The sequence below is a fragment of the Ranitomeya imitator genome, chromosome 5, assembly GCF_032444005.1.
Source record: "Ranitomeya imitator isolate aRanImi1 chromosome 5, aRanImi1.pri, whole genome shotgun sequence".
In the NCBI taxonomy this organism is placed as follows: domain Eukaryota; kingdom Metazoa; phylum Chordata; class Amphibia; order Anura; family Dendrobatidae; genus Ranitomeya; species Ranitomeya imitator.
In genome coordinates, this window is record NC_091286.1 from 222,132,022 (window position 1) to 222,157,849 (window position 25,828).

General features: G+C 42.8%; 2 protein-coding genes across 2 annotated transcripts in view; both read left to right on the forward strand.

Annotated features, from left to right (window-relative positions):
* The window catches only part of LRP11 (LDL receptor related protein 11), a 57,842-nt gene that overhangs the window by 23,031 nt on the left and 8,983 nt on the right, over window positions 1-25,828 (forward strand). The window contains exons 5-7 of the mRNA XM_069725926.1: window positions 416-610; window positions 6,858-6,914; window positions 21,155-21,253. Of these exons, the coding sequence (XP_069582027.1) occupies window positions 416-610; window positions 6,858-6,914; window positions 21,155-21,253 (351 nt within the window). The remainder of the gene's footprint in view (window positions 1-415; window positions 611-6,857; window positions 6,915-21,154; window positions 21,254-25,828) is intronic.
* On the forward strand, window positions 1,255-6,245 carry LOC138637344 (uncharacterized). Its single transcript, XM_069725927.1, has 2 exons — window positions 1,255-1,934; window positions 5,522-6,245. The coding sequence occupies exons 1-2, from the start codon at window positions 1,304-1,306 to the stop codon at window positions 6,109-6,111; spliced, it is 1,221 nt and encodes a 406-aa protein (XP_069582028.1). The 5' UTR covers window positions 1,255-1,303; the 3' UTR covers window positions 6,112-6,245.

Below are 25,828 nucleotides of genomic sequence, written 5' to 3' on the forward strand. Positions count from 1 at the left end.
TTGTTTTTTTTTTTTTTACGTTCATCATTGTGAGTGGGGTTTAGTGTTTCCAGATATTTTTGGCCGATTCATAAAGTGCGATTTTTTTTTTTATTTTTTTTTTTAAAGTTTCAACATTTTTGCAAAAATGTGCTCCAGAATCCCCCCTTCTCACCCACAGTAATTTTTTTTACATACGCCTGAATCTTTTTTTGTGCAAAATTTTACAATGTTTTAGCGGATCATGCAACCTTTTGTGCTAAAAAGTCGCCAAAAATAAAGATCATTTTTCAGTTTATGCAAAACTCATGGCATTTCGAAGAATTTGGAGCACAGAAATACGGCAGGATGACGCTTGCAGTTTGTTTTTACTGTTGGCTTTGGACGCTGATGTCCATATGTGTGATATATAACTCGCCAATCATATGTACTTCAGTCAGTTCTGGTCGGAAGACGGTGATTCACGTATCTGACAAGATGAACAACCATGGCGCGGAAGGTGAGGTCGATAAAGAGCGAGAATCCGCTGTGGAAAAATCAAGAATCTCAGGACAGAAGATTTCGGTGTCCACCGGTGTAAAAAATCGGACCCTTCTCGAGGAACTGAATGGGGATAATAAAATCAAGGCTGGTAAGATATTTAGTGTAGCAGGTATGTGTCATATGGACGATCAAGAGATACGACCTGGTGGTTACAACATCGTTTCTAACATTCGGATTCCGTCAAATATCTTTATAGAGGTCGGAACTCTGATTTTCAGATCCCGTCCTCTATGTCTATGTATGAACACTGACTTATACAGCTCTGGTAAATCTGCCTGGAAAAAGATCCTCAGCTCCCCCTAGTTAAAGGGAACCTGTGAGTATGTTTTTGTACCCCAAACTATTATGTTGCTGTAATACTGAATAGATCCGTACCTTTTGTTTTAGCAATTTGTGTTTCCTTTTCAAAGAAATTCCTGGTCCACTTTTTATGATAATGAGCCACAAGTGAAAGAATGTCGGCCACCCCTTCCCCCCCCCCCCGTAAATGAAATAGGATAAAGGGGGGGTCTCATGGCTATACGTGCCGTCAAGTGGTAAATCTCTAGTTGAAGCAAATGGGCTATTTTATTCATTCAAAGATGGGGAAACAAAGGGTTAATATTTATAGCCTTTGTTTTTGTTAGTTTAACCGGCTGCAGCTGGTTTGTTTGGCGCCGTTTCTACGGGCCCTGATTGGTGGAGCTATTTTTAGCAGGCTTTTGTGATTTATAAAGCTGTGCTGAGGTGATTTTTCTGTCAGAACCAACGGTTTTCACTGAAGATAAGAAGGTTTTTCGTCATGGACAGCCTTTTCCAGCAGCTTTTTTCTAGGGCCAGCGAGGAGGATGGGCTCGAGTGGCTTAAGCGCTGCCTTGCTAAGGGGCCACCTAGCTCTGTTCCCGAGGTTAATCCTCTTACCTCTATTCAGAACTCGCAAGTTCCTCCGTCTCCTCTGGCAACTGCCTCAGCGCCTTCTTCTTCCGGAGCAAGGACCAGGAGACCTCCGGTGTCTTTTTCCCCTTCAGCGTCTCCTCTGCGCTCCAGCCGCCATATCCGGGAACGCAGCAAGAAGTCCGGCCCTCCTTCATCAGGCAAGTCTCGCAGCCCGGCGCGAGATTTTCCTCAACGTCATCTTCCTGGGCCGGGTATGTCATCTGAGACCGCCGGTAATGCTGAAAAGCGCCGTGGTCGTAAAAGCGCCGCGGTGTCTTCACCAGCTGACAGGCCGGCGGTTTCTATTCCCACTTCTCCCGCCATCGCTGGAGCTCTGCCAGTTCTTCAAGCAACTTTAACCCCTCATGCAGCGCCGTCCTCTGAAAAGGATGAAGATGAGGATTCAACTTCTAGATCCTTTCAGCTGCGCTTGCCTAACTTGGCAGGCTCGAGCGCGGGCTGTTCTTCGGACTTACAGAGTAACACCGCAGGGAAGGGTGAGAACTTTAATGTCCCCTTGTCAGTCCCTCCCTTTGATTTTAAAATGTTTATTAGAAATGCCGTTACTGAGGCTTTAGGTGAGGCTATTCCCTCTGGTATACTAGCTGGTGGTAATATGGGTGTTCCCAATTTATGTCCCACAAGCAATAAAAATACTTTTAAAGAAGCACTTACATGCGACCTTTCACCCTTGGGCTTCCACTTGAGCTCTTCTGTGAAAGAGCTCATTTGGAGCAATAGTTTTGTTGATCTATTCTCCCTATTGCCTCGTAGGGATCAATCGGTCAGATTTGAAAAAAAAGATGACAAATCCGATTCTGATGATTCAAAGCGGAGTCCTTTGAAATCTTTTAACAATTGTATACAAGCTTTTGCTATTTATTCGTCCGTCTTGGGAGAGAAATTTCCAAATTTGTGTAGTAAATTGTTCCAACATCTCGATATTATTCTGGAGGCGTACAGGAATTTTGGCGGATCTGCTTGGCTCCTCTATGATGAGGCATTTAGGCTACGTTCACATTAGCGTTCCGCTAATGTGCGTCGCTGTTGCGTCGGCGACGCAGCGGCGACGCGCCCCTATGTTTAACATAGGGGACGCGTGCGTTTTTTGGGTGGCGTTTTTCGACACGTGCGTCGTTTCCGACGCTAGGGTCGGACGCAAGAAAATGCAACAAGTTGCATTTTTCGTGCGTCCGATTTTCGTCAAAAAACGACGCACGCATCGCAAAACGCAGCGTTTTTGCGCGCGTTTTGCGCGCGTTTTTTGTGCGTCGTGCGTTGCGTCGCCGACGCACCGGCGCGCAACGCTAATGTGAACGTAGCCTTAGACAGAAGCTAGCGGTCCATCCTGAGGTTTCATGGGGTGTTAAAGATGTTGGATTGTGGATAAACTTAATGTTACCTCAAAGGCAATCTTTTAGCAAACAGGCCTTATCTAACCCTGTTAAAAAAGGTGTTTGCTTCGCATTCAATGAGTCTACTTGCAAATGGAGCCACTCGTGCAGATTTCGGCACGAATGCTCATTCTGCGGCTATTCTCACCCAATGTCCAAATGTTTTAAGAAATTGTCAGCTCAACAATCAAATCCTAAGGACACTAACCCAAAAGGCACGGACTCCAGTGAATCTGGAAAACATGCTTTTTTGGTTAAGCATTTATCCAAACAGATTTTTGAAGGCTTCTCATTTGGTTTTTACATTCCTCCATTTAAAGGTGAAGGTTGCAAAATTGTCAAGAATTTACCGTCCCTTTATGCTCATTTGGATATTGCAAGGGAGAAAATTTGGAATGAGTTGGAATTGGGTAGGATCGCAGGCCCATTTTCTGCTCCCCCCTTTTCAAACTTCAGAATTTCTCCATTGGGCATTGTCCCTAAGAAAGAACAAGGTTCTTTTCGTTTAATTCATCATCTATTGTATCCTTCTGGATCTTCTTTAAATGATGAAGTGGACAAATCCTTATGTTCTGTGTCTTACGCCTCTTTTGATACGGCTATTGATATCCTTAGGAAGTTTGGTTTTTGCGCCCTTATGGCGAAGTCCGATATCAAATCTGCTTTTAGGCTTCTCCCCGTCCACCCACTTGGTTTTAATTCTTTAGGTTTTTATTTTGAAGATTAATTTTTCTTTGACAAATGCCTCCCAATGGGATTTTCTTTATCTTGTTTTTACTTTGAGAGTTTTTCTTGATTTCTTCATTGGGTTTTGGAATCAAATAGCAAGAAGTGTGGAGTGTTACATTATCTGGATGACTTTTTATTTGTCGGATCTGCTGCATCTTCTGATTGTTTGCATACTCTTTCCACTTTCCTTAAGATCTGTGAGAATTTCGGGGTTCCAATTGCAAAAGATAAAACTGTTTTTCCTTCCACCTCCATTGAATTTTTAGGCATCACATTAGATTCTGTGAAAATGGATTGCTCTCTTCCCGCCGAGAAGGTGTCTAAATTGAAAAGTGCTTTGCTGAATTTTATCTCCAGGGATAAAATTACTCTTAAAGAATTTCAGTCACTTTTAGGGTTGCTGAATTTTGCCCTTCGCATTATTCATATTGGTAGGGCTTTCTCTAGGCGAATGTACGACGCTACAGTTGGTTTTTCCTCTCCTGGTTTTCATATTCGAATTCACGCGGATCTAAAGGAGGATGCCAGGACATGGCTTTAGTTTTTAATGTCCTTTAATGGCAGGTCTTGTTGGCAATCTGCTTTTGTTAATGCAGATTCTTTGCCTTTTAATTTTTCCGTTCATAAGTCTTTCAGTTCGGTTCTTTTTCGTTCTCACTGGTCGGTTTTTAATTGGGCCCAATCTTTGGTTTCTAATCAGCTGATTGAGAAGCCTATGATCTTGGAACTCTTTGCGGTTTTGCTAGGTATCTTTCTTTGGGGTGATCTTCTACGGAATTCCAGAATTAATTTTCTTTCTATGGATCAGGGGTTCATTATGGCAATTAACACCTTGTCTTCTAAGAATAAATGTGCAGCCAATATTTTGAGACTGCTAGTTTTGTTATGTCTCAAATGTAATATTTGGATTAAAGCCAAAACTGGTACAAGTGTTTTGAATGCAGCTACGGATTCGCTATGCAAAAATCAGTGGTCCATTTTTTATCTGCAGGTACCAAACGCAGACAGAGAAGCAACTCCTTGCCCTCCGGAATTCTGGGACTTAATTGCAATGTAATAGATTATTTCATTCAGCATTCATTATCTGAACGATCATGGGCTGATTATTCAGCCGCATGGCGCCAATGGTCCGATTTTTGCAACACAAATAGTTTGGATCCAAAGGTTCCTAATGTTACATCTGGTCTAAGGTTTATTGAGATTTTAGTCAATAAAGGTCTATCTTATTCAAGTGTATCTAAATCTCTTGCTGGTATATCTTTCTTTCTTAAGCTTTTTGGAAGTACCCCATTGACAGCCCTTTTTCCTATAAAGCAATTTTTAAAGGGTTTTAGAAAACAGCAATTTAAACCGGATTCTAGACGCCCAGTGTCTTTTTCCTTATTAAGAGATTTATGTTTGTCTCTTTCTAAGGTTTGTTTTACATATTACGAATCAATCCTATTTCATTTGGCATTTTTGCTTTCTTTTTTCGGTGCCCTTCGTTTTGGCGAATTAATTTCTTCCAATAAATTTCACCCTTCTGGACTCATGTCATCTGATCAGGAACTTCATGACTCACATATCATAATATTCATAAGAAAGTCTAAGACAGATCAGATGGGTAGGGGTTCTAGATTGAAAATTGATTCTGTTCCTGATTCTATAATTTGCCCTGTCAGTACTGCTCGCAAATGGCTTCAAGTTAGGCCTAACGTTCATGGCCCTTTATTTTTACATCAGGATAAGTCTCCTGCCACAATTTTTCAGTTTAATTTCATCCTGAAAAAGTGCTTGTCAATATTAGGTAAAGAACATCTTAAGATAACGTCTCACTCATTTAGAATTGGAGCTGCTACGGAAGCAGCTAGGGCCGGCCTTTCTGATTCTAGAATTTGACAGATGGGTAGATGGGAATCCAAAAGGTTTAAATTGTATATTCGCCATGAATTATATGATTATTAATTTTCTTTTAATTTTAGGCCCGTTGGTGGTTTGGATCATCGGCCATTCATTCGTGTTTTGGGCCCAGAAGAGGGCGAGGCAACGCTCTTATTCTGAGAATTTATCCTTTGATCCTAATTTAGTATTTATTTTCTGGCACAGTGTTCGTGGGATGAAGTGGTCAAGTTTTGTTTTAGAGTTTAAGAAGTGTTTAGCTTTGTTTCCTACTCCCGATCTCGTTATCTTTCATATTGGAGGTAACGATATTGGAAAAGTCAGGACCTTAGATCTTTTGGCTATTATGAGGTCAGATATTTCTTCATTGAGGCAGTCTTTCCCCCATACAGGTTTTGTCTTTTCTGAAATAGTACCAAGGCTTTTATGGTCTACGATTAACTGTCATTTTATGGACAAAATCCGTATCCGGGTGAACAGGAGCCTCAATAAATTCCTTCCACTAATTAACGGTTTTTCCTTTAGGCACATCGATTTGGAAGGTTTTCTTCCGGGTTTTTATAGGCAAGACTTGGTGCATCTATCTGATGTGGGGTTGGACATTTTCAATCTGGGATTTCAGTATACGGTTGAAAAATGGCTGAGTTTGTTTGGGGGGGCCACGCCTTTTTAGTTGTGGCTTTTGGGGAAAATCGCCCCTTGTTTTGGGGCGGATTGGTCATTGGTAAAGTTTTATAATTATTTATTGGATTATTTATTGAAAGTTTGGGATTTATTTAACTTATGTAACCCATAATAAAACTCACAGCCATTTTTCATCCATTAAATTGGTGTTGTGTCATTTATTTACTAAGAGTTTAATCGGTCCTGTATGGCCATGACTGCGCCTGCGTGAGATCTCTGGTCACTGAAAGAAGATGGACCTGTCAGTCGGTGACGGGAGATCGTCAGCGGGCAGGGAATGAGGGAGAGCTATAAGTGCAGGACCAAGCCCCTGCGGCTCATCAGCATAAAAATTGGATTTCTCTGTAAAGGAAATACAGATTGCTAAAATAAAGTTATTAACTTACTCTGCATTACAGCAACTTAACATAAATGATATTAATTTGGGTTACAAAAAACTGCTGACAGGCTACAGATAAGCTAAGAGGTGGCAGCGTGACATTTTCTTCAGTATTATTGTTTCCTACTATTCCCTTTCAAATGCTTTTAGGAGTGGTCATAAAACATTTTAGGGATCAACCGAAAAATAAATTACTCAAATACTTCAGATGTATAGAAATAATATATAAGGCAATGAATAAGAATTAATTCATACAATTACTAAACTTATAATGGCCACTATAGTTTATATGACCGTAATGTTTAGCAAAGGAAATATATCTGTTCTTAGATATTATGTATTTTGCCTTTGTGTAGGAGCCATTATACCTTCCACAACGATGGACCCAAGTGGAAACATGAAAGTGGAACCAGGTATATTTCTGATTTTGTATATTTCCAGTTACAAAAACAACTTGCTTTTTAATGCTGTTATTGAATGACATGTAGATGGATTAAAGAGGTTTTTGAGTCCGTAAAGAGAACCTGTTACTTACAGAAACACTATTTTCCTGTAGATATAGGGTCAATCTGCAGGTAAATAGCATTTATAACCTGGGTAGCCAGGGTGCAGCGCCTACAGGGAGAAAAGGAAGTTTTATTTTCTCTGCAGCTGCTGACCTCCAGTCATCAGGATGGTGCGGGGAGCAGTTCCGATCACTGCTGACCATGTACTGGAATCACTCCCTGGCACTTTGATTGACAGTCTGCCCTGCACGCATACGCTGCACAGCAGGCTGCCAATCGAAATGCTCTTTGGATGATTACAGTTGCGCACACTGAGTGGTGCGCGATAACGGTAACTTCTCTCTACACCACCTTGATGATTGGAACTAAGCAACTAAATTGAGGACGCAACCTTATTTTCTCCCTTTCAAACAGAAAAACCTGGCGCATATGAACCACCAGAAAATATTCTAAAAGGTGTATTTTTAATGACAAGTAATTCATGGTATACAATGCAATACATATAACACAACAGACTTATCATTAACAAAGCTTTTCAAATCAGGTCAAAGATGCACCAAAAATGTGGTGTCTCCTCCACAGGCATGAATACAGGAAAAATAGGCCTTCACATTAGATTCAATGTATACATAAAGTGACATTGCAGATACTTGTAAGAAATGGCAGACTCCTAACATCACATAAGGGAAGCAAGGTGTAATATACAAGTGCTTCTCACAAAATTAGGATATCATCAAAACGTTAACTTATTTTAGTTATTCAATATAAAAAGTGAAACTCGTATGGCATATTGAATCATTACAGAATGATCTATTTCAAGTGTTTATTTCTGTTAATGTTGTTGATTATTATGGCTTACAGCCAATGAAAACCCAAAAGTCATTATCTCAGTAAATTAGAATAATTGCCAAAAACACCTGCAAAGGCTTCCTAATTGTTTAAAATGGTCCATTAGTCTGTTTCAGCAGGCTCCACAATCATGGGGAAGACTGCTGACTTGACAGATATCAAGAAGGCAGTCATTGACACACTCCACAAGAAGGGCTAGCCACAAAATGTCATTGCTAAAGAAGCTAGTTGTTCACACAGTGCTGTATCCAAGCATATTAGTGGAAAGTTGAGTGGAAGGAAAAAGTGTGGTAGAAAAAGGTGCACAAGCAACTGGGATAACTGCAGCCCTGAAAGGATTGTTAAGAAAAGGCCATTCAAAAATTTGGGGGAGATTCACAAGGAGTGGACTGCTGCTGGAGTCATTGCTTCAAGAGCCACCACCCATAGACGTATCCAGGACATGGACTACAAGGGTCGCATTCCTTGTGTCAAGCCACTCATGACCAATTGACAACATCAGAAGCGTCTTACCTGGGCCAAGGAGAAAAAGAACTGGACTGTTGCTCTGTGGTCCAATGTGTTGTTTTCAGATGAAAGTACATTTTGCATTTCATTTGGAAATCAAGGTCCCAGAGTCTGGAGGAAGAGTGGAGAGGCACACAATCCAAACTGCTTGAGGTAGTGTGAAGTTTCCACAATCACTGATGGTTTGGGGAGCCATGTCATCTGCTGGTGTAGGTCCGCTGTGTTTTATCAAGACCAAAGTCAGCACAGCCGTCTACCAGGAGATTTTAGAGAACTTCATGGTTCCCTCTGCCGACAAGCTTTTTGGAGATGGAAATGTCATTCTCCAGCAGGACTTGGCACCTGTCCACGCTGCCAAAAGTATCAATACCTGGTTTAATAACAGTATCACTGTGCTTGATTGGCCAGCAAACTTGCCTGACCTTACCCCCATAGAGAATCTATGGGGTACTGTTAAGAGGAAGATGAGACATCAGACCCAACAATGCAGACGAGCTGAAGGCTGCTTTCAAAGCAACCTGGGCTTCCATAACACCTCAGCAGTGCCACAGGCTGATCGCCTACATGCCACGCAGCATTGATGCAAAAGGAGCCCCGACCAATGACTGAGTGCATTTACTGAACATACATTTCAGTAGGCCAACATTTCAGATTTTAAAATCATTTTTCAAGCTGGTGTTATAAAGTATTCTAATTTACTGAGATAATGACTTTTGGCTTTTCATTGGCTATAAGCCATAATCATCAGCATTAACAGAAATAAACACTTGAAATAGATCACTCTGTAATGGCTCTGTATAATATATGATATTCACTTTTTGTATTGAAGAACTGAAATAGATTAACATTTTGATGATATTCTAATTTTTAGAGAAGCACCTGTACAATAAAGTCAGTGACCAAGTACTATCCCAAATGGTGGTGGGCCGAGTCATATCATTAATGATGCTTACCCATATTTATAGCTGCGGAAGTAACACGCGTCCCTACGCTCTTTTCGCGTCAGCTTCCTCAGGGGGGCCTAGATATATATATATATTACAATTTGCCTCCCTTATGTGGTGTTAGGAGTCTGCCATTTCCTACTGGCTTTTTGTACAGGAATCTGCCCTGTCACTTTATGTATACATTGAATCTAATGTGAAGGCCCTTTTTCCTGTATTCATGCCTGTGGGGCGACACATTTTTGGTGCACATAACCCAATTTGAACAGCTCTGTTAATGATAAGTCTGTGTTACATGTATTGCATTGTATACTATGAATTACTTGTCATTAAAAATGCACCTTTGAGAATATTTTCTGGTAGTTCATATGCTCCATGTTTTTCTGTTTGAACGCTAGATAGGCGCTTCATAGGGCTATAGCCTATATCAGTCCTCACAGATAGGTTGGGGACTGTTCCTTTAGAATATGGTTTCCATATCTGAGATCTTGTATTACCGTATCTTATTTTCTCCCTGCAGCCGCGTTTCCGCTAAGCTAGACGCACAGGTTTTAAATGCCATTTATGTACCCCTATGTCTGCAGCTACATATCATTTCTTGAAGTGACAGGTCCCCTTAAATAATAGTGACCCACAGATGGCTATTAATATTCAATGACCACTGCTGATGAACATAATAAAGAGGCTGTGACATTCTAGTGAGCGACATGTCCCAGCATCATACATACTGCAAGTACTGTGCCTGGCATAGCACCCCTGTCCTATCCAAGGGAATTCCGGGATCCACATCACACATCCAGGATAGGTCATTAATATTTTAGCCCTGGAAAATCTTTTTAGATTTCACATATTAACATAATCACGAGGTAGTCAGTATTGGCATGCAGTTATTTTATGTTGGAGTTGTCAGACTCAGACTTTCTGTGGCCAAGATATAATTGTGATGTAATACTATGGAGCTGTAAGGTGTAAGCGGGGCGCATTGACGCATAAGCTTGCGATCAGGACCCTCACTCCTCTTGGTATCTGAGTTATGTGTTATTCTGTAATATCTTTATGGTCTGTACAAGTCCCCTCTAAAATTGTAAAGTGCTGCAGAATATTTTGACGCTATCAAAATAAAAATGTATGTGTTATGAAATACATATACTAGATGGAGGCCTGATGCTATCGCATCAGGAGGGCGGTAATGTCACGATGGGGGCAGGCTTTGCAGCTTTGAGAATTTCCACCCCATGTGCTGACTTTTCCTGTCTGTGCTTCCTTCTTTGACCTGTCTACCACATGTGCTATCCCCCTATTGGCGTACTTTTTAGGAGGAGCTATGTTGGCGTTGATATTTGCTGTTTAAAGGGGTTTTCCCACGAACAAAAGTTCATTTTAAAAATTTTCTGTGTCTGAGAAAACATACTCAGAAGGGAGTTAAGAACATTTCTAAAACAATCCACAGCGAGGAGATTGGAACAAAACAAAATCCTCTAAACTGCATGCTCGCAAACGCCAGAAGCCTGACAAACAAGATGGAAGAACTAGAAGCAGAAATATCTACAGGTAACTTTGACATAGTGGGAATAACCGAGACATGGTTAGATGAAAGCTATGACTGTGCAGTTAACTTACAAGGTTACAGTCTGTTTAGAAAGGATCGTAAAAATCGGAGAGGAGGAGGGGTTTGTCTCTATGTAAAGTCTTGTCTAAAGTCCACTTTAAGGGAGGATATTAGCGAAGGAAATGAGGATGTCGAGTCCATATGGGTCGAAATTCATGGAGGGAAAAATGGTAACAAAATTCTCATTGGGGTCTGTTACAAACCCCCAAATATAACAGAAACCATGGAAAGTCTACTTCTAAAGCAGATAGATGAAGCTGCAACCCATAATGAGGTCCTGGTTATGGGGGACTTTAACTACCCGGATATTAACTGGGAAACAGAAACCTGTGAAACCCATAAAGGCAACAGGTTTCTGCTAATAACCAAGAAAAATTATCTTTCACAATTGGTGCAGAATCCAACCAGAGGAGCAGCACTTTTAGACCTAATACTATCTAATAGACCTGACAGAATAACAAATCTGCAGGTGGTCGGGCATCTAGGAAATAGCGACCACAATATTGTACAGTTTCACCTGTCTTTCACTAGGGGGACTTGTCAGGGAGTCACAAAAACACTGAACTTTAGGAAGGCAAAGTTTGACCAGCTTAGAGATGCCCTTAATCTGGTAGACTGGGACAATATCCTCAGAAATAAGAATGCAGATAATAAATGGGAAATGTTTAAGAACATCCTAAATAGGCAGTGTAAGCGGTTTATACCTTGTGGGAATAAAAGGACTAGAAATAGGAAAAACCCAATGTGGCTAAACAAAGAAGTAAGACAGGCAATTAACAGTAAAAAGAAAGCATTTGCACTACTAAAGCAGGATGGCACCATTGAAGCTCTAAAAAACTATAGGGAGAAAAATACTTTATCTAAAAAACTAAGCTTCAGGAGGCTAATTTGCATATTCCAGGTGCCTTCTGGGAGAAGCGAAGTCTCCCTAAGCTAGAAGATCGTTGGGTACAGCCGGGACCAGCTGCTTCGAAAGCATCACCAAACCAGGGATTCAAGCTTCAGGAGGCTAATTTGCATATTCCAGGTGCCTTCTGGGAGAAGCGAAGTCTCCCTAAGCTAGAAGATCGTTGGGTACAGCCGGGACCAGCTGCTTCGAAAGCATCACCAAACCAGGGATTCAAGCTTCAGGAGGCTAATTTGCATATTCCAGGTGCCTTCTGGGAGAAGCGAAGTCTCCCTAAGCTAGAAGATCGTTGGGTACAGCCGGGACCAGCTGCTTCGAAAGCATCACCAAACCAGGGATTCAAGCTTCAGGAGGCTAATTTGCATATTCCAGGTGCCTTCTGGGAGAAGCGAAGTCTCCCTAAGCTAGAAGATCGTTGGGTACAGCCGGGACCAGCTGCTTCGAAAGCATCACCAAACCAGGGATTCAAGCTTCAGGAGGCTAATTTGCATATTCCAGGTGCCTTCTGGGAGAAGCGAAGTCTCCCTAAGCTAGAAGATCGTTGGGTACAGCCGGGACCAGCTGCTTCGAAAGCATCACCAAACCAGGGATTCAAGCTTCAGGAGGCTAATTTGCATATTCCAGGTGCCTTCTGGGAGAAGCGAAGTCTCCCTAAGCTAGAAGATCGTTGGGTACAGCCGGGACCAGCTGCTTCGAAAGCTTCACCAAACCAGGGATTCAAGCTTCAGGAGGCTAATTTGCATATTCCAGGTGCCTTCTGGGAGAAGCGAAGTCTCCCTAAGCTAGAAGATCGTTGGGTACAGCCGGGACCAGCTGCTTCGAAAGCATCACCAAACCAGGGATTCAAGCTTCAGGAGGCTAATTTGCATATTCCAGGTGCCTTCTGGGAGAAGCGAAGTCTCCCTAAGCTAGAAGATCGTTGGGTACAGCCGGGACCAGCTGCTTCGAAAGCATCACCAAACCAGGGATTCAAGCTTCAGGAGGCTAATTTGCATATTCCAGGTGCCTTCTGGGAGAAGCGAAGTCTCCCTAAGCTAGAAGATCGTTGGGTACAGCCGGGACCAGCTGCTTCGAAAGCATCACCAAACCAGGGATTCAAGCTTCAGGAGGCTAATTTGCATATTCCAGGTGCCTTCTGGGAGAAGCGAAGTCTCCCTAAGCTAGAAGATCGTTGGGTACAGCCGGGACCAGCTGCTTCGAAAGCATCACCAAACCAGGGATTCAAGCTTCAGGAGGCTAATTTGCATATTCCAGGTGCCTTCTGGGAGAAGCGAAGTCTCCCTAAGCTAGAAGATCGTTGGGTACAGCCGGGACCAGCTGCTTCGAAAGCATCACCAAACCAGGGATTCAAGCTTCAGGAGGCTAATTTGCATATTCCAGGTGCCTTCTGGGAGAAGCGAAGTCTCCCTAAGCTAGAAGATCGTTGGGTACAGCCGGGACCAGCTGCTTCGAAAGCATCACCAAACCAGGGATTCAAGCTTCAGGAGGCTAATTTGCATATTCCAGGTGCCTTCTGGGAGAAGCGAAGTCTCCCTAAGCTAGAAGATCGTTGGGTACAGCCGGGACCAGCTGCTTCGAAAGCATCACCAAACCAGGGATTCAAGCTTCAGGAGGCTAATTTGCATATTCCAGGTGCCTTCTGGGAGAAGCGAAGTCTCCCTAAGCTAGAAGATCGTTGGGTACAGCCGGGACCAGCTGCTTCGAAAGCATCACCAAACCAGGGATTCAAGCTTCAGGAGGCTAATTTGCATATTCCAGGTGCCTTCTGGGAGAAGCGAAGTCTCCCTAAGCTAGAAGATCGTTGGGTACAGCCGGGACCAGCTGCTTCGAAAGCATCACCAAACCAGGGATTCAAGCTTCAGGAGGCTAATTTGCATATTCCAGGTGCCTTCTGGGAGAAGCGAAGTCTCCCTAAGCTAGAAGATCGTTGGGTACAGCCGGGACCAGCTGCTTCGAAAGCATCACCAAACCAGGGATTCAAGCTTCAGGAGGCTAATTTGCATATTCCAGGTGCCTTCTGGGAGAAGCGAAGTCTCCCTAAGCTAGAAGATCGTTGGGTACAGCCAGGACCAGCTGCTTCGAAAGCATCACCAAACCAGGGATTCAAGCTTCAGGAGGCTAATTTGCATATTCCAGGTGCCTTCTGGGAGAAGCGAAGTCTCCCTAAGCTAGAAGATCGTTGGGTACAGCCGGGACCAGCTGCTTCGAAAGCATCACCAAACCGCGCGCCTGTAGGACATTATTGCAAGAGAGCTTGGCTGAGTAGATTACACAAGAAGGAAAACACACAGCAAGTCAGCAGGATCTAGGAGCAACATGGCAGATGTGACAACCTACATGGTGAGCTGCAGCATGTGCTACATGTTCACAGATCGACCAGAAGAAGAATCCAATTTCACGTGTCAGAAGTGTAGACTAGTGGCCCTTTTAGAAGAAAAGGTGCGGGGTCTGGAAGAAAGAATAGCAACTTTGAAACTCATCAAAGAGAATGAAGACTTTCTAGACAGAACAGAAGCATCTCTACTGGTCACAGAAGGTGCAAAAAGTGTCAGAGAACCTCCAAAAGCAGATGAGTGGAAGCATGTGACCAAAAGAAGCAAGAAGACCATGGAGAAATCACCAACCACACAACTGAAGAACCGATATCAAATCTTTGTAGAGGATGAAGATGGCACACCTAAGAATGAAGCAATACCAGCAAGCAAAAAAGAAAAGGGCACACAGCAACAAGTGACAGCAAAAAGTACAGCCAAGAAGCAACGAAGAGTGGTGGTGGTGGGAGACTCACTACTGAGAGGCACCGAAGCAGCCATCTGCAGACCGGACATAACTGCAAGAGAAGTATGCTGCCTTCCAGGTGCGATGATCAAGGATGTGACCGATAGGATACCAAAGCTCTTCAGCTCCAAGGACGTCCACCCATTTCTTCTGATACATGTGGGCACCAATGACACGGCAAGGAAGGACCTACCGACAATCTGCAAGGACTTTGAAGAGTTGGGGAAGAAAGTAAAGGAACTGGATGCACAGGTAGTTTTTTCTTCTATCCTTCCAGTAGACAGGCATGGCACCAGGAGATGGAACAGGATCCTTGATGCAAACAACTGGCTAAGACGATGGTGCAGACAACAAGGATTTGGATTCCTGGACCACGGTGTGAATTACTGGTATGATGGACTCCTCGCCAGAGACGGACTACACCTCAACAAACCTGGGAAACACACATTCGCCAGAAGACTCGCTACACTCATCAGGAGGGCGTTAAACTAGAAGAAGAGGGGACGGGAAGAAAAACATTAGACTCGAACAAAGACGACCCAGGAAAACATACTCAGAAGGGAGGTAAGAACATTTCTAAAACAATCCACAGTGAGGAGATTGGAACAAAACAAAATCCTCTAAACTGCATGCTCGCAAACGCCAGAAGCCTGACAAACAAGATGGAAGAACTAGAAGCAGAAATATCTACAGGTAACTTTGACATAGTGGGAATAACCGAGACATGGTTAGATGAAAGCTATGACTGGGCAGTTAACTTACAAGGTTACAGTCTGTTTAGAAAGGATCGTAAAAATCGGAGAGGAGGAGGAGTTTGTCTCTATGTAAAGTCTTGTCTAAAGTCCACTTTAAGGGAGGATATTAGCGAAGGGAATGAGGATGTCGAGTCCATATGGGTTGAAATTCATGGAGGGAAAAATGGTAACAAAATTCTCATTGGGGTCTGTTACAAACCCCCAAATATAACAGAAAGCATGGAAAGTCTACTTCTAAAGCAGATAGATGAAGCTGCAACCCATAATGAGGTCCTGGTTATGGGGGACTTTAACTACCCGGATATTAACTGGGAAACAGAAACCTGTGAAACCCATAAAGGCAACAGGTTTCTGCTAATAACCAAGAAAAATTATCTTTCACAATTGGTGCAGAATCCAACCAGAGGAGCAGCACTTTTAGACCTAATACTATCTAATAGACCTGACAGAATAACAAATCTGCAGGTGGTTGGGCATTTAGGAAATAGCGACCACAATATTGTGCAGTTTCACCTGTCTTTCACTAAGGGGACTTGTCAGGGAGTCACAAAAACATTGAACTTTAGGAAGGCAAAGTTTGAACAGCTTAGAGATGCCCTTAATCTGGTAGACTGGGACAATATCCTCAGAAATGAGAATACAGATAATAAATGGGAAATGTTTAAGAACATCCTAAATAGGCAGTGTAAGCGGTTTATACCTTGTGGGAATAAAAGGACTAGAAATAGGAAAAACCCAATGTGGCTAAACAAAGAAGTAAGACAGGCAATTAACAGTAAAAAGAAAGCATTTGCACTACTAAAGCAGGATGGCACCATTGAAGCTCTAAAAAACTATAGGGAGAAAAATACTTTATCTAAAAATCTAATTAAAGCTGCCAAAAAGGAAACAGAGAAGCACATTGCTAAGGAGAGTAAAACTAATCCCAAACTGTTCTTCAACTATATCAATAGTAAAAGAATAAAAACTGAAAATGTAGGCCCCTTAAAAAATAGTGAGGAAAGAATGGTTGTAGATGACGAGGAAAAAGCTAACATATTAAACACCTTCTTCTCCACGGTATTCACGGTGGAAAATGAAATGCTAGGTGAAATCCCAAGAAACAATGAAAACCCTATATTAAGGGTCACCAATCTAACCCAAGAAGAGGTGCGAAACCGGCTAAATAAGATTAAAATAGATAAATCTCCGGGTCCGGATGGCATACACCCACGAGTACTAAGAGAACTAAGTAATGTAATAGATAAACCATTATTTCTTATTTTTAGTGACTCTATAGCGACAGGGTCTGTTCCGCAGGACTGGCGCATAGCAAATGTGGTGCCAATATTCAAAAAGGGCTCTAAAAGTGAACCTGGAAATTATAGGCCAGTAAGTCTAACCTCTATTGTTGGTAAAATATTTGAAGGGTTTCTGAGGGATGTTATTCTGGATTATCTCAATGAGAATAACTGTTTAACTCCATATCAGCATGGGTTTATGAGAAATCGCTCCTGTCAAACCAATCTAATCAGTTTTTATGAAGAGGTAAGCTATAGGCTAGACCACGGTGAGTCATTGGACGTGGTATATCTCGATTTTTCCAAAGCGTTTGATACCGTGCCGCACAAGAGGTTGGTACACAAAATGAGAATGCTTGGTCTGGGGGAAAATGTGTGTAAATGGGTTAGTAACTGGCTTAGTGATAGAAAGCAGAGGGTGGTTATAAATGGTATAGTCTCTAACTGGGTCGCTGTGACCAGTGGGGTACCGCAGGGGTCAGTATTGGGACCTGTTCTCTTCAACATATTCATTAATGATCTGGTAGAAGGTTTACACAGTAAAATATCGATATTTGCAGATGATACAAAACTATGTAAAGCAGTTAATACAAGAGAAGATAGTATTCTGCTACAGATGGATCTGGATAAGTTGGAAACTTGGGCTGAAAGGTGGCAGATGAGGTTTAACAATGATAAATGTAAGGTTATACACATGGGAAGAGGGAATCAATATCACCTTTACACACTGAACGGGAAACCACTGGGTAAATCTGACAGGGAGAAGGACTTGGGGATCCTAGTTAATGATAAACTTACCTGGAGCAGCCAGTGCCAGGCAGCAGCTGCCAAGGCAAACAGGATCATGGGGTGCATTAAAAGAGGTCTGGATACACATGATGAGAGCATTATACTGCCTCTGTACAAATCCCTAGTTAGACCGCACATGGAGTACTGTGTCCAGTTTTGGGCACCGGTGCTCAGGAAGGATATAATGGAACTAGAGAGAGTACAAAGGAGGGCAACAAAATTAATAAAGGGGATGGGAGAACTACAATACCCAGATAGATTAGCGAAATTAGGATTATTTAGTCTAGAAAAAAGACGACTGAGGGGCGATCTAATAACCATGTATAAGTATATAAGGGGACAATACAAATATCTCGCTGAGGATCTGTTTATACCAAGGAAGGTGACGGGCACAAGGGGGCATTCTTTGCGTCTGGAGGAGAGAAGGTTTTTCCACCAACATAGAAGAGGATTCTTTACTGTTAGGGCAGTGAGAATCTGGAATTGCTTGCCTGAGGAGGTGGTGATGGCGAACTCAGTCGAGGGGTTCAAGAGAGGCCTGGATGTCTTCCTGGAGCAGAACAATATTGTATCATACAATTATTAGGTTCTGTAGAAGGACGTAGATCTGGGTATTTATTATGATGGAATATAGGCTGAACTGGATGGACAAATGTCTTTTTTCGGCCTTACTAACTATGTTACTATGTTACTATATGTAATTAAAGCTGCCAAAAAGGAAACAGAGAAGACCATTGCTAAGGAGAGTAAAACTAATCCCAAACTGTTCTTCAACTATATCAATAGTAAAAGAATAAAAACTGAAAATGTAGGCCCCTTAAAAAATAGTGAGGAAAGAATGGTTGTAGATGACGAGGAAAAAGCTAACATATTAAACACCTTCTTCTCCACGGTATTCACGGTGGAAAATGAAATGCTAGGTGAAATCCCAAGAAACAATGAAAACCCTATATTAAGGGTCACCAATCTAACCCAAGAAGAGGTGCGAAACCGGCTAAATAAGATTAAAATAGATAAATCTCCGGGTCCGGATGGCATACACCCACGAGTACTAAGAGAACTAAGTAATGTAATAGATAAACCATTATTTCTTATTTTTAGGGACTCTATAGCGACAGGATCTGTTCCGCAGGACTGGCGCATAGCAAATGTGGTGCCAATATTCAAAAAGGGCTCTAAAAGTGAACCTGGAAATTATAGGCCAGTAAGTCTAACCTCTATTGTTGGTAAAATATTTGAAGGGTTTCTGAGGGATGTTATTCTGGATTATCTCAATGAGAATAACTGTTTAACTCCATATCAGCATGGGTTTATGAGAAATCGCTCCTGTCAAACCAATCTAATCAGTTTTTATGAAGAGGTAAGCTATAGGCTGGACCACGGTGAGTCATTGGACGTGGTATATCTCGATTTTTCCAAAGCGTTTGATACCGTGCCGCACAAGAGGTTGGTACACAAAATGAGAATGCTTGGTCTGGGGGAAATTGTGTGTAAATGGGTTAGTAACTGGCTTAGTGATAGAAAGCAGAGGGTGGTTATAAATGGTATAGTCTCTAACTGGGTCGCTGTGACCAGTGGGGTACCGCAGGGGTCAGTATTGGGACCTGTTCTCTTCAACATATTCATTAATGATCTGGTAGAAGGTTTACACAGTAAAATATCGATATTTGCAGATGATACAAAACTATGTAAAGCAGTTAATACAAGAGAAGATAGTATTCTGCTACAGATGGATCTGGATAAGTTGGAAACTTGGGCTGAAAGGTGGCAGATGAGGTTTAACAATGATAAATGTAAGGTTATACACATGGGAAGAAGGAATCAATGTCACCATTACACACTGAATGGGAAACCACTGGGTAAATCTGACAGGGAGAAGGACTTGGGGATCCTAGTTAATGATAAACTTACCTGGAGCAGCCAGTGCCAGGCAGCAGCTGCCAAGGCAAACAGGATCATGGGGTGCATTAAAAGAGGTCTGGATACACATGATGAGAGCATTATACTGCCTCTGTACAAATCCCTAGTTAGACCGCACATGGAGTACTGTGTCCAGTTTTGGGCACCGGTGCTCAGGAAGGATATAATGGAACTAGAGAGAGTACAAAGGAGGGCAACAAAATTAATAAAGGGGATGGGAGAACTACAATACCCAGATAGATTAGCGAAATTAGGATTATTTAGTCTAGAAAAAAGACGACTGAGAGGCGATCTAATAACCATGTATAAGTATATAAGGGGACAATACAAATATCTCGCTGAGGATCTGTTTATACCAAGGAAGGTGACGGGCACAAGGGGGCATTCTTTGCATCTGGAGGAGAGAAGGTTTTTCCACCAACATAGAAGAGGATTCTTTACTGTTAGGGCAGTGAGAATCTGGAATTGCTTGCCTGAGGAGGTGGTGATGGCGAACTCAGTCGAGGGGTTCAAGAGAGGCCTGGATGTCTTCCTGGAGCAGAACAATATTGTATCATACAATTAGGTTCTGTAGAAGGACGTAGATCTGGGGATTTATTATGATGGAATATAGGCTGAACTGGATGGACAAATGTCTTTTTTCGGCCTTACTAACTATGTTACTATGTTACTATGTACAGAACATGCCACAACTCCTGGGCAGGGGAGGAAGCAAAAGACAATACTCACATTACAGCAGGAGATCGCAGAGGATTCATTTTGTGAGGTAAAATATTGTTTAAAAACAGTCAGTAAAATATTTTACTTGACAAAAGAAATCCTATGTGATCCCCTGCTGTAATTTCAGTATAGTCTTTTGCTTCCTCCCCTGCCCAGGCGATGTGGTATGCGCCATACACGGTCAGACACAGACAATTTTTAAAATTAACTTTTGTTCGTGGGAAAACCCCTTTAATGTGACCGGCTTCCTCTGCCTGTAGACATGTCGCGCGTCTGCCGCCGGGATCAGCCGAATGATTCACTGCGCCTGCGTGGATTCGCACAGGTGCAGTAAATCAGACCGCCGTCATCTTTGTGCAGACAGATAGCAGTGGTCACATTAAAACTCCTCCTGTACAAAGATGGCCTCGGTCAGTGAATCATTCAGCTGATCCTGGCGGTGGCGTGTTCGTGACTGTGTTCTTCTGGTGGTTCCGCACAAGAGGCTACGTACAGCATATACAGTGTGTGTGTTGCGACGGTGTTCCGCTGGTGGTACCACCAACAGTTTCCATATTGAGACACCCATCACTTGGGTGTCCCAATATGGAGGTCAGTGAACTTCCGCCGCTTGGAATTCTGGGATTTGGACGGAACAGGATGTGAAGACATTACAAGGTAATTATATATTAAGAATTATGTAACTATTACAGTGCCGGCAAAAATACCAAATCTGTCCACTTGGGAGGCGAAAAAAAATACTTTATATGTAAAATCCGTGTCATGATTTCACTTCTTAAAAGTGCACAGAATGCAAAACCTGTCTGCTAGCAAAACTGGCTTACGACTGCAGATAGTGATAAAATGTAGGGGTGACATAACGAAAAACTAGTTATAATGAAATATCCACAATAACACACTGGAATGTTAAGAATTTTGTGGTTCTGTTGAACTCGTAAAGCTTCTTTTCACCGGCTCTGTAGTATATTAGTATTAGATTTTTGGAATGATAGACCAGTTAGTCTGTAGTGGTTTTAGGATATGCTCAGATATAGAAAATCTATGGAATAAAGACATTATCTCATTGAGGCATACACTTTATTTTTCTAGATACAGTTTCATTAAAAATGGACAAAGGTGAAGTGGAGAAGAATTTCTTAATCTCGAAAAACACTGTAAAAGGAAATGAACACCCTGCGCCTGAAGCCGGTAACTTTTAGACTTCTTTTATGGTCGATAGCCACAAGTCAAAGCTGCACATCTCCTTTCCGTTGAATAAGTGACATTTGGAGGATGCATACACAAGTCACACAAACACAGTGTACATTTTATATAAGCTCAATACACAAATTGTACAAGCACAATGCATTCAGTATACAAGCAGAGCGCATACAGGATAAAGGCACGGCGCACGTCATACAAGCAGAGCGCATACGGGATAAAAGCACGCCGCGCGTCATACAAGCAGAGCGCATACGGGATAAAAGCACGCCGTGCGGCATACAAGCAGAGCGCATACGGGATAAAAGCACAGTGTGCGTCATACAAGCAGAGCGCATACGGGATAAAAGCACTCCGTGCGTCATACAAGCAGAGCGCATATGGGATAAAAGCACGCCGCGCGTCATACGGGATAAAAGCACGGCGCACGTCATACAAGCAGTGCGCATACGGGATAAAAGCACGCCGCGCGTCATACAAGCAGAGCGCATACGGGATAAAAGCACGCCGTGCGTCATACAAGCAGAGCGCATACGGGATAAAAGCACGGCGCGTGTCATACAAGCAAAGCGCATATGGGATAAAAGCACAGCGCACGTCATACAAGCAGTACGCATACTGGATAAAAGCACGGCGCACGTCATACAAGCAGAGCCCATACAGGATAAAAGCACGGCGCACGTCCTACAAGCAGAGCGCATACAGGATAAAGGCACGGCGCATATCATAAAAGCACAGTGCAAACAGTATACAAGCACAGCACATTTGTCATACAAGCACAAGACATGCAGTATATAAGCACAGCGCACAACCATGCACACATTATACAAGCAATGCACACACGTCATGCAAGCACAGTGCATACAGAATACAAACTGTGCTCATGTCACAGAAGCACTATGCCAAAGATAGATAGAGATTATATATATATATATATATATATATATATATATATATATATATATATATATATATATATATATATATATATATATATATATATACATATACACAGTTAGGGCCAGAAATATTTGGACAGTGACACAATTTTCGCGAGTTGGGCTCTGCATGCCACCACATTGGATTTGAAATGAAACCTCTACAACAGAATTCAAGTGCAGATTGTAACGTTTAATTTGAAGGGTTGAACAAAAATATCTGATAGAAAATGTAGGAATTGTACACATTTCTTTACAAACACTCCACATTTTAGGAGGTCAAGAGTAATTGGACAAATAAACATAACCCAAACAAAATATTTTTATTTTCAATATTTTGTGGCAAATCCTTTGGAGGCAATCACTGCCTTAAGTCTGGAACCCATGGACATCACCAAACGCTGGGTTTCCTCCTTCTTAATGCTTTGCCAGGCCTTTACAGCCGCAGCCTTCAGGTCTTGCTTGTTTGTGGGTCTTTCCGTCTTAAGTCTGGATTTGAGCAAGTGAAATGCATGCTCAATTGGGTTTAGATCTGGAGATTGACTTGGCCATTGCAGAATGTTCCACTTTTTGGCACTCATGAACTCCTGGGTAGCTTTGGATGTATGCTTGGGGTCATTGTCCCTCTGTACTATGAAGCGCCGTCCAATCAACTTTGCAGCATTTGGCTGAATCTGGGCTGAAAGTATATCCCGGTACACTTCAGAATTCATCCGGCTACTCTTGTCTGCTCTTATGTCATCAATAAACACAAGTGACCCAGTGCCATTGAAAGCCATGCATGCCCATGCCATCACGTTGCCTCCACCATGTTTTACAGAGGATGTGGTGTGCCTTGGATCATGTGCCGTTCCCTTTCTTCTCCAAACTTTTTTCTTCCCATCATTCTGGTACAGGTTGATCTTTGTCTCATCTGTCCATAGAATACTTTTCCAGAACTGAGCTGGCTTCTTGAGGTGTTTTTCTGCAAATTTAACTCTGGCCTGTCTATTTTTGGTATTGATGAATGGTTTGCATCTAGATGTGAACCCTTTGTATTTACTGTCATGGAGTCTTCTCTTTACTGTTGACTTAGAGACAGATACAGCTACTTCACTGAGAGTGTTCTGGACTTCAGTTGATGTTGTGAACGGATTCTTCTTCACCAAATTAAGTATGCGGCGATCATCCACCACTGTTGTCATCCGTGGACGCCCAGGTCTTTTTGAGTTCCCAAGCTCACCAGTCAATTCCTTTTTTCTCAGAATGTACCCAACTGTTGATTTTGCTACTCCAAGCATGTCTGCTATCTCTCTGATGGATTTTTTCTTTTTTTTCAGCCTCAGGATGTTCTGCTTCACCTCAATTGAGAGTTCCTTTGACCGCATGTTGTCTGCTCACAGCAACAGCTTCCAAATGCAAAACCACACACCTGGAATCCACCCCTGACCTTTTAACTACTTCATTGATTACAGGTTAACGAGGGAGACGCCATCAGAGTTAATTGCAGCCCTTAGAGTCTATTGTCCAATTACTTTTGGTCCCTTGAAAAAGAGGACGCTATGCATTACAGAGCTATGATTCCTAAACCCTTTCTCCGATTTGGATGTGGAAACTATCATATTGCAGCTGGGAGTGTGCACTTTCAGCCCATATTACATATATACCGTATATACTCGAGTATAAGCCGACCCGAGTATAAGCCGACCCCCCTGATTTTGCCACAAAAAACTGGGAAAACTTATTGACTCGAGTATAAGCCTAGGGTGGAAATGCAGCATTTACCGGTGAATTTCAAAAATAAAAATAGATCATTATTTCCCCATAGCTGTGCCATATAGTGCTCTGCACCGTTCATATTGCCCCATAGATGCTGCACAGATGCCCCATATAGTGCTGTGTGCCGTTAATACTGCCCCATAGATGCTGCACAGATGCCCCATATAGTGCTGTGTGCCGTTCATACTGCCCCATAGATGCTGCACATATATCTGTGCCATGGCCGCTGCTGCTGCAATAAAAAAAAAAAAAACACATACTCACCTCTCTTGATTGCAGCTCCCAGCGTCCGGTCCCGGCGCCTCCATCTTCCCGGCGTCTCTGCTCTGACTGATCAGGCAGAGGGCGCCGCGCACACTATATGCGTCATCGCGCCCTCTGCCTGAACAGTCAGAGCGCAGACGCCGGGAAGATGGAGCGGCGCTCGGCGGCTGGAACGTGGACAGGTAAATATAACATACTCACCTAGTCCCAGCGATCCTCGCGCTGTCCCTGCCTTCCTCCCTGTCTTCTGTGCTGCAGCCTCTTCCTGTCAGCGGTCACCGGCACCGCTGATTAGAGAAATGAATAGGCGGCTCCACCCCTATGGGAGGTGGAGCCGCCTATTCATTTCTGTAATGAGCGGTCCCACGTGACCGCTGAAGAGGGGAAGAAGCTGCAGCACAGAAGACGGGGAGGAAGGCAGGGACAGCGCGAGGATCGCTGGGACTAGGTAAGTATACCTCAGCGCCCTCACCCCCCGACCCCACCGCTACCGTGACTCGAGTATAAGCCGAGAGGGGCACTTTCAGCCCAAAAATTTGGGCTGAAAATCTCGGCTTATACTCGAGTATATACGGTAATTGTATTTCTGAACATGTTTTTGTAAACAGCTAAAATAACAAAACTTGTGTCACTGTCCAAATATTTCTGGCCCTAACTGAATATATATATATATATATATATATATATATATATATATATATATATATATATATATAATCAACACAGTGCCCATGTTTCACGATGTATTCAAGCATGGTGCACACATTACATAAGTATAACACATACATCCCACAAGCACCAGGCACGAGTCAGCACAGCATTTGTCACATAAGCACTGCACACGACATAGAAGTACAGGTCACGCATCCCTCAAGTACAGCAGAAATGTCACCATAGCACTATGCATAAAAGCACAGCACACGTCATACATGCACATCACACCTGTCATAATGGCACAGTACACACAGTATGCAATGCACACATCATCATGGCTTAGTGCACCTGTCACACAACCACAGTGCATGTCAGACACCTGGAACAAATACAGCACACACAATTACAGAAACCACAAGCACACCTGATTTTACTGCACAAACCACATTTAACCATGTCAGTAGAGCGTTACATTGTAATGAATAATGACCACATTCACTGCTATCTCCAACAAGCTGAATCCCACAGGTGGAAAGCTCCATCTCGATTATTAAGTCCCACCTTATTCCAACTGTCTATAAGCTTTTCCTTAAGAATGTCTTTGCGCAGCTCCCCTCCGGGCCCCAGTGCAGATGCACTGGCTGTATAGGAAAATAAATGCCCCTCTCCTCCCAGATCAAACTAAAGTCTGCTGTTAGAAGCAGGTGCCACTTGCATAACATCCCACCGCCGAGTTTGCGTTTCCAGGCTTTCCCGAGCCCATATGTTTGGGGGGGGGGGACAACAGAGGTGTGGAGGCGGGCGAGGGGGTTCTCACAGTGGGGTGTGCCCCCACCCGACCACCACCTCATTCGCCCTCAACTGTTTTCTTCTGAGGCGGCTCGGCAGGGAGAGAGAGAGAACAATAGCAAGGGAAGATGGAGAAAAGGTAAAAAAAAAAAAACAAGGG

Excerpts from the sequence above, each read along its gene's own strand:
- LOC138637344 (XM_069725927.1), top strand. The coding sequence starts at position 1,304 with ATGGACAGCCTTTTCCAGCAGCTTTTTTCTAGGGCCAGCGAGGAGGAT. Across the intron at positions 1,935-5,521 it reads GAGTAACACCGCAGGGAAGG|GCCCGTTGGTGGTTTGGATC; the intron begins GTGAGAACTTTA and ends TTTTAATTTTAG.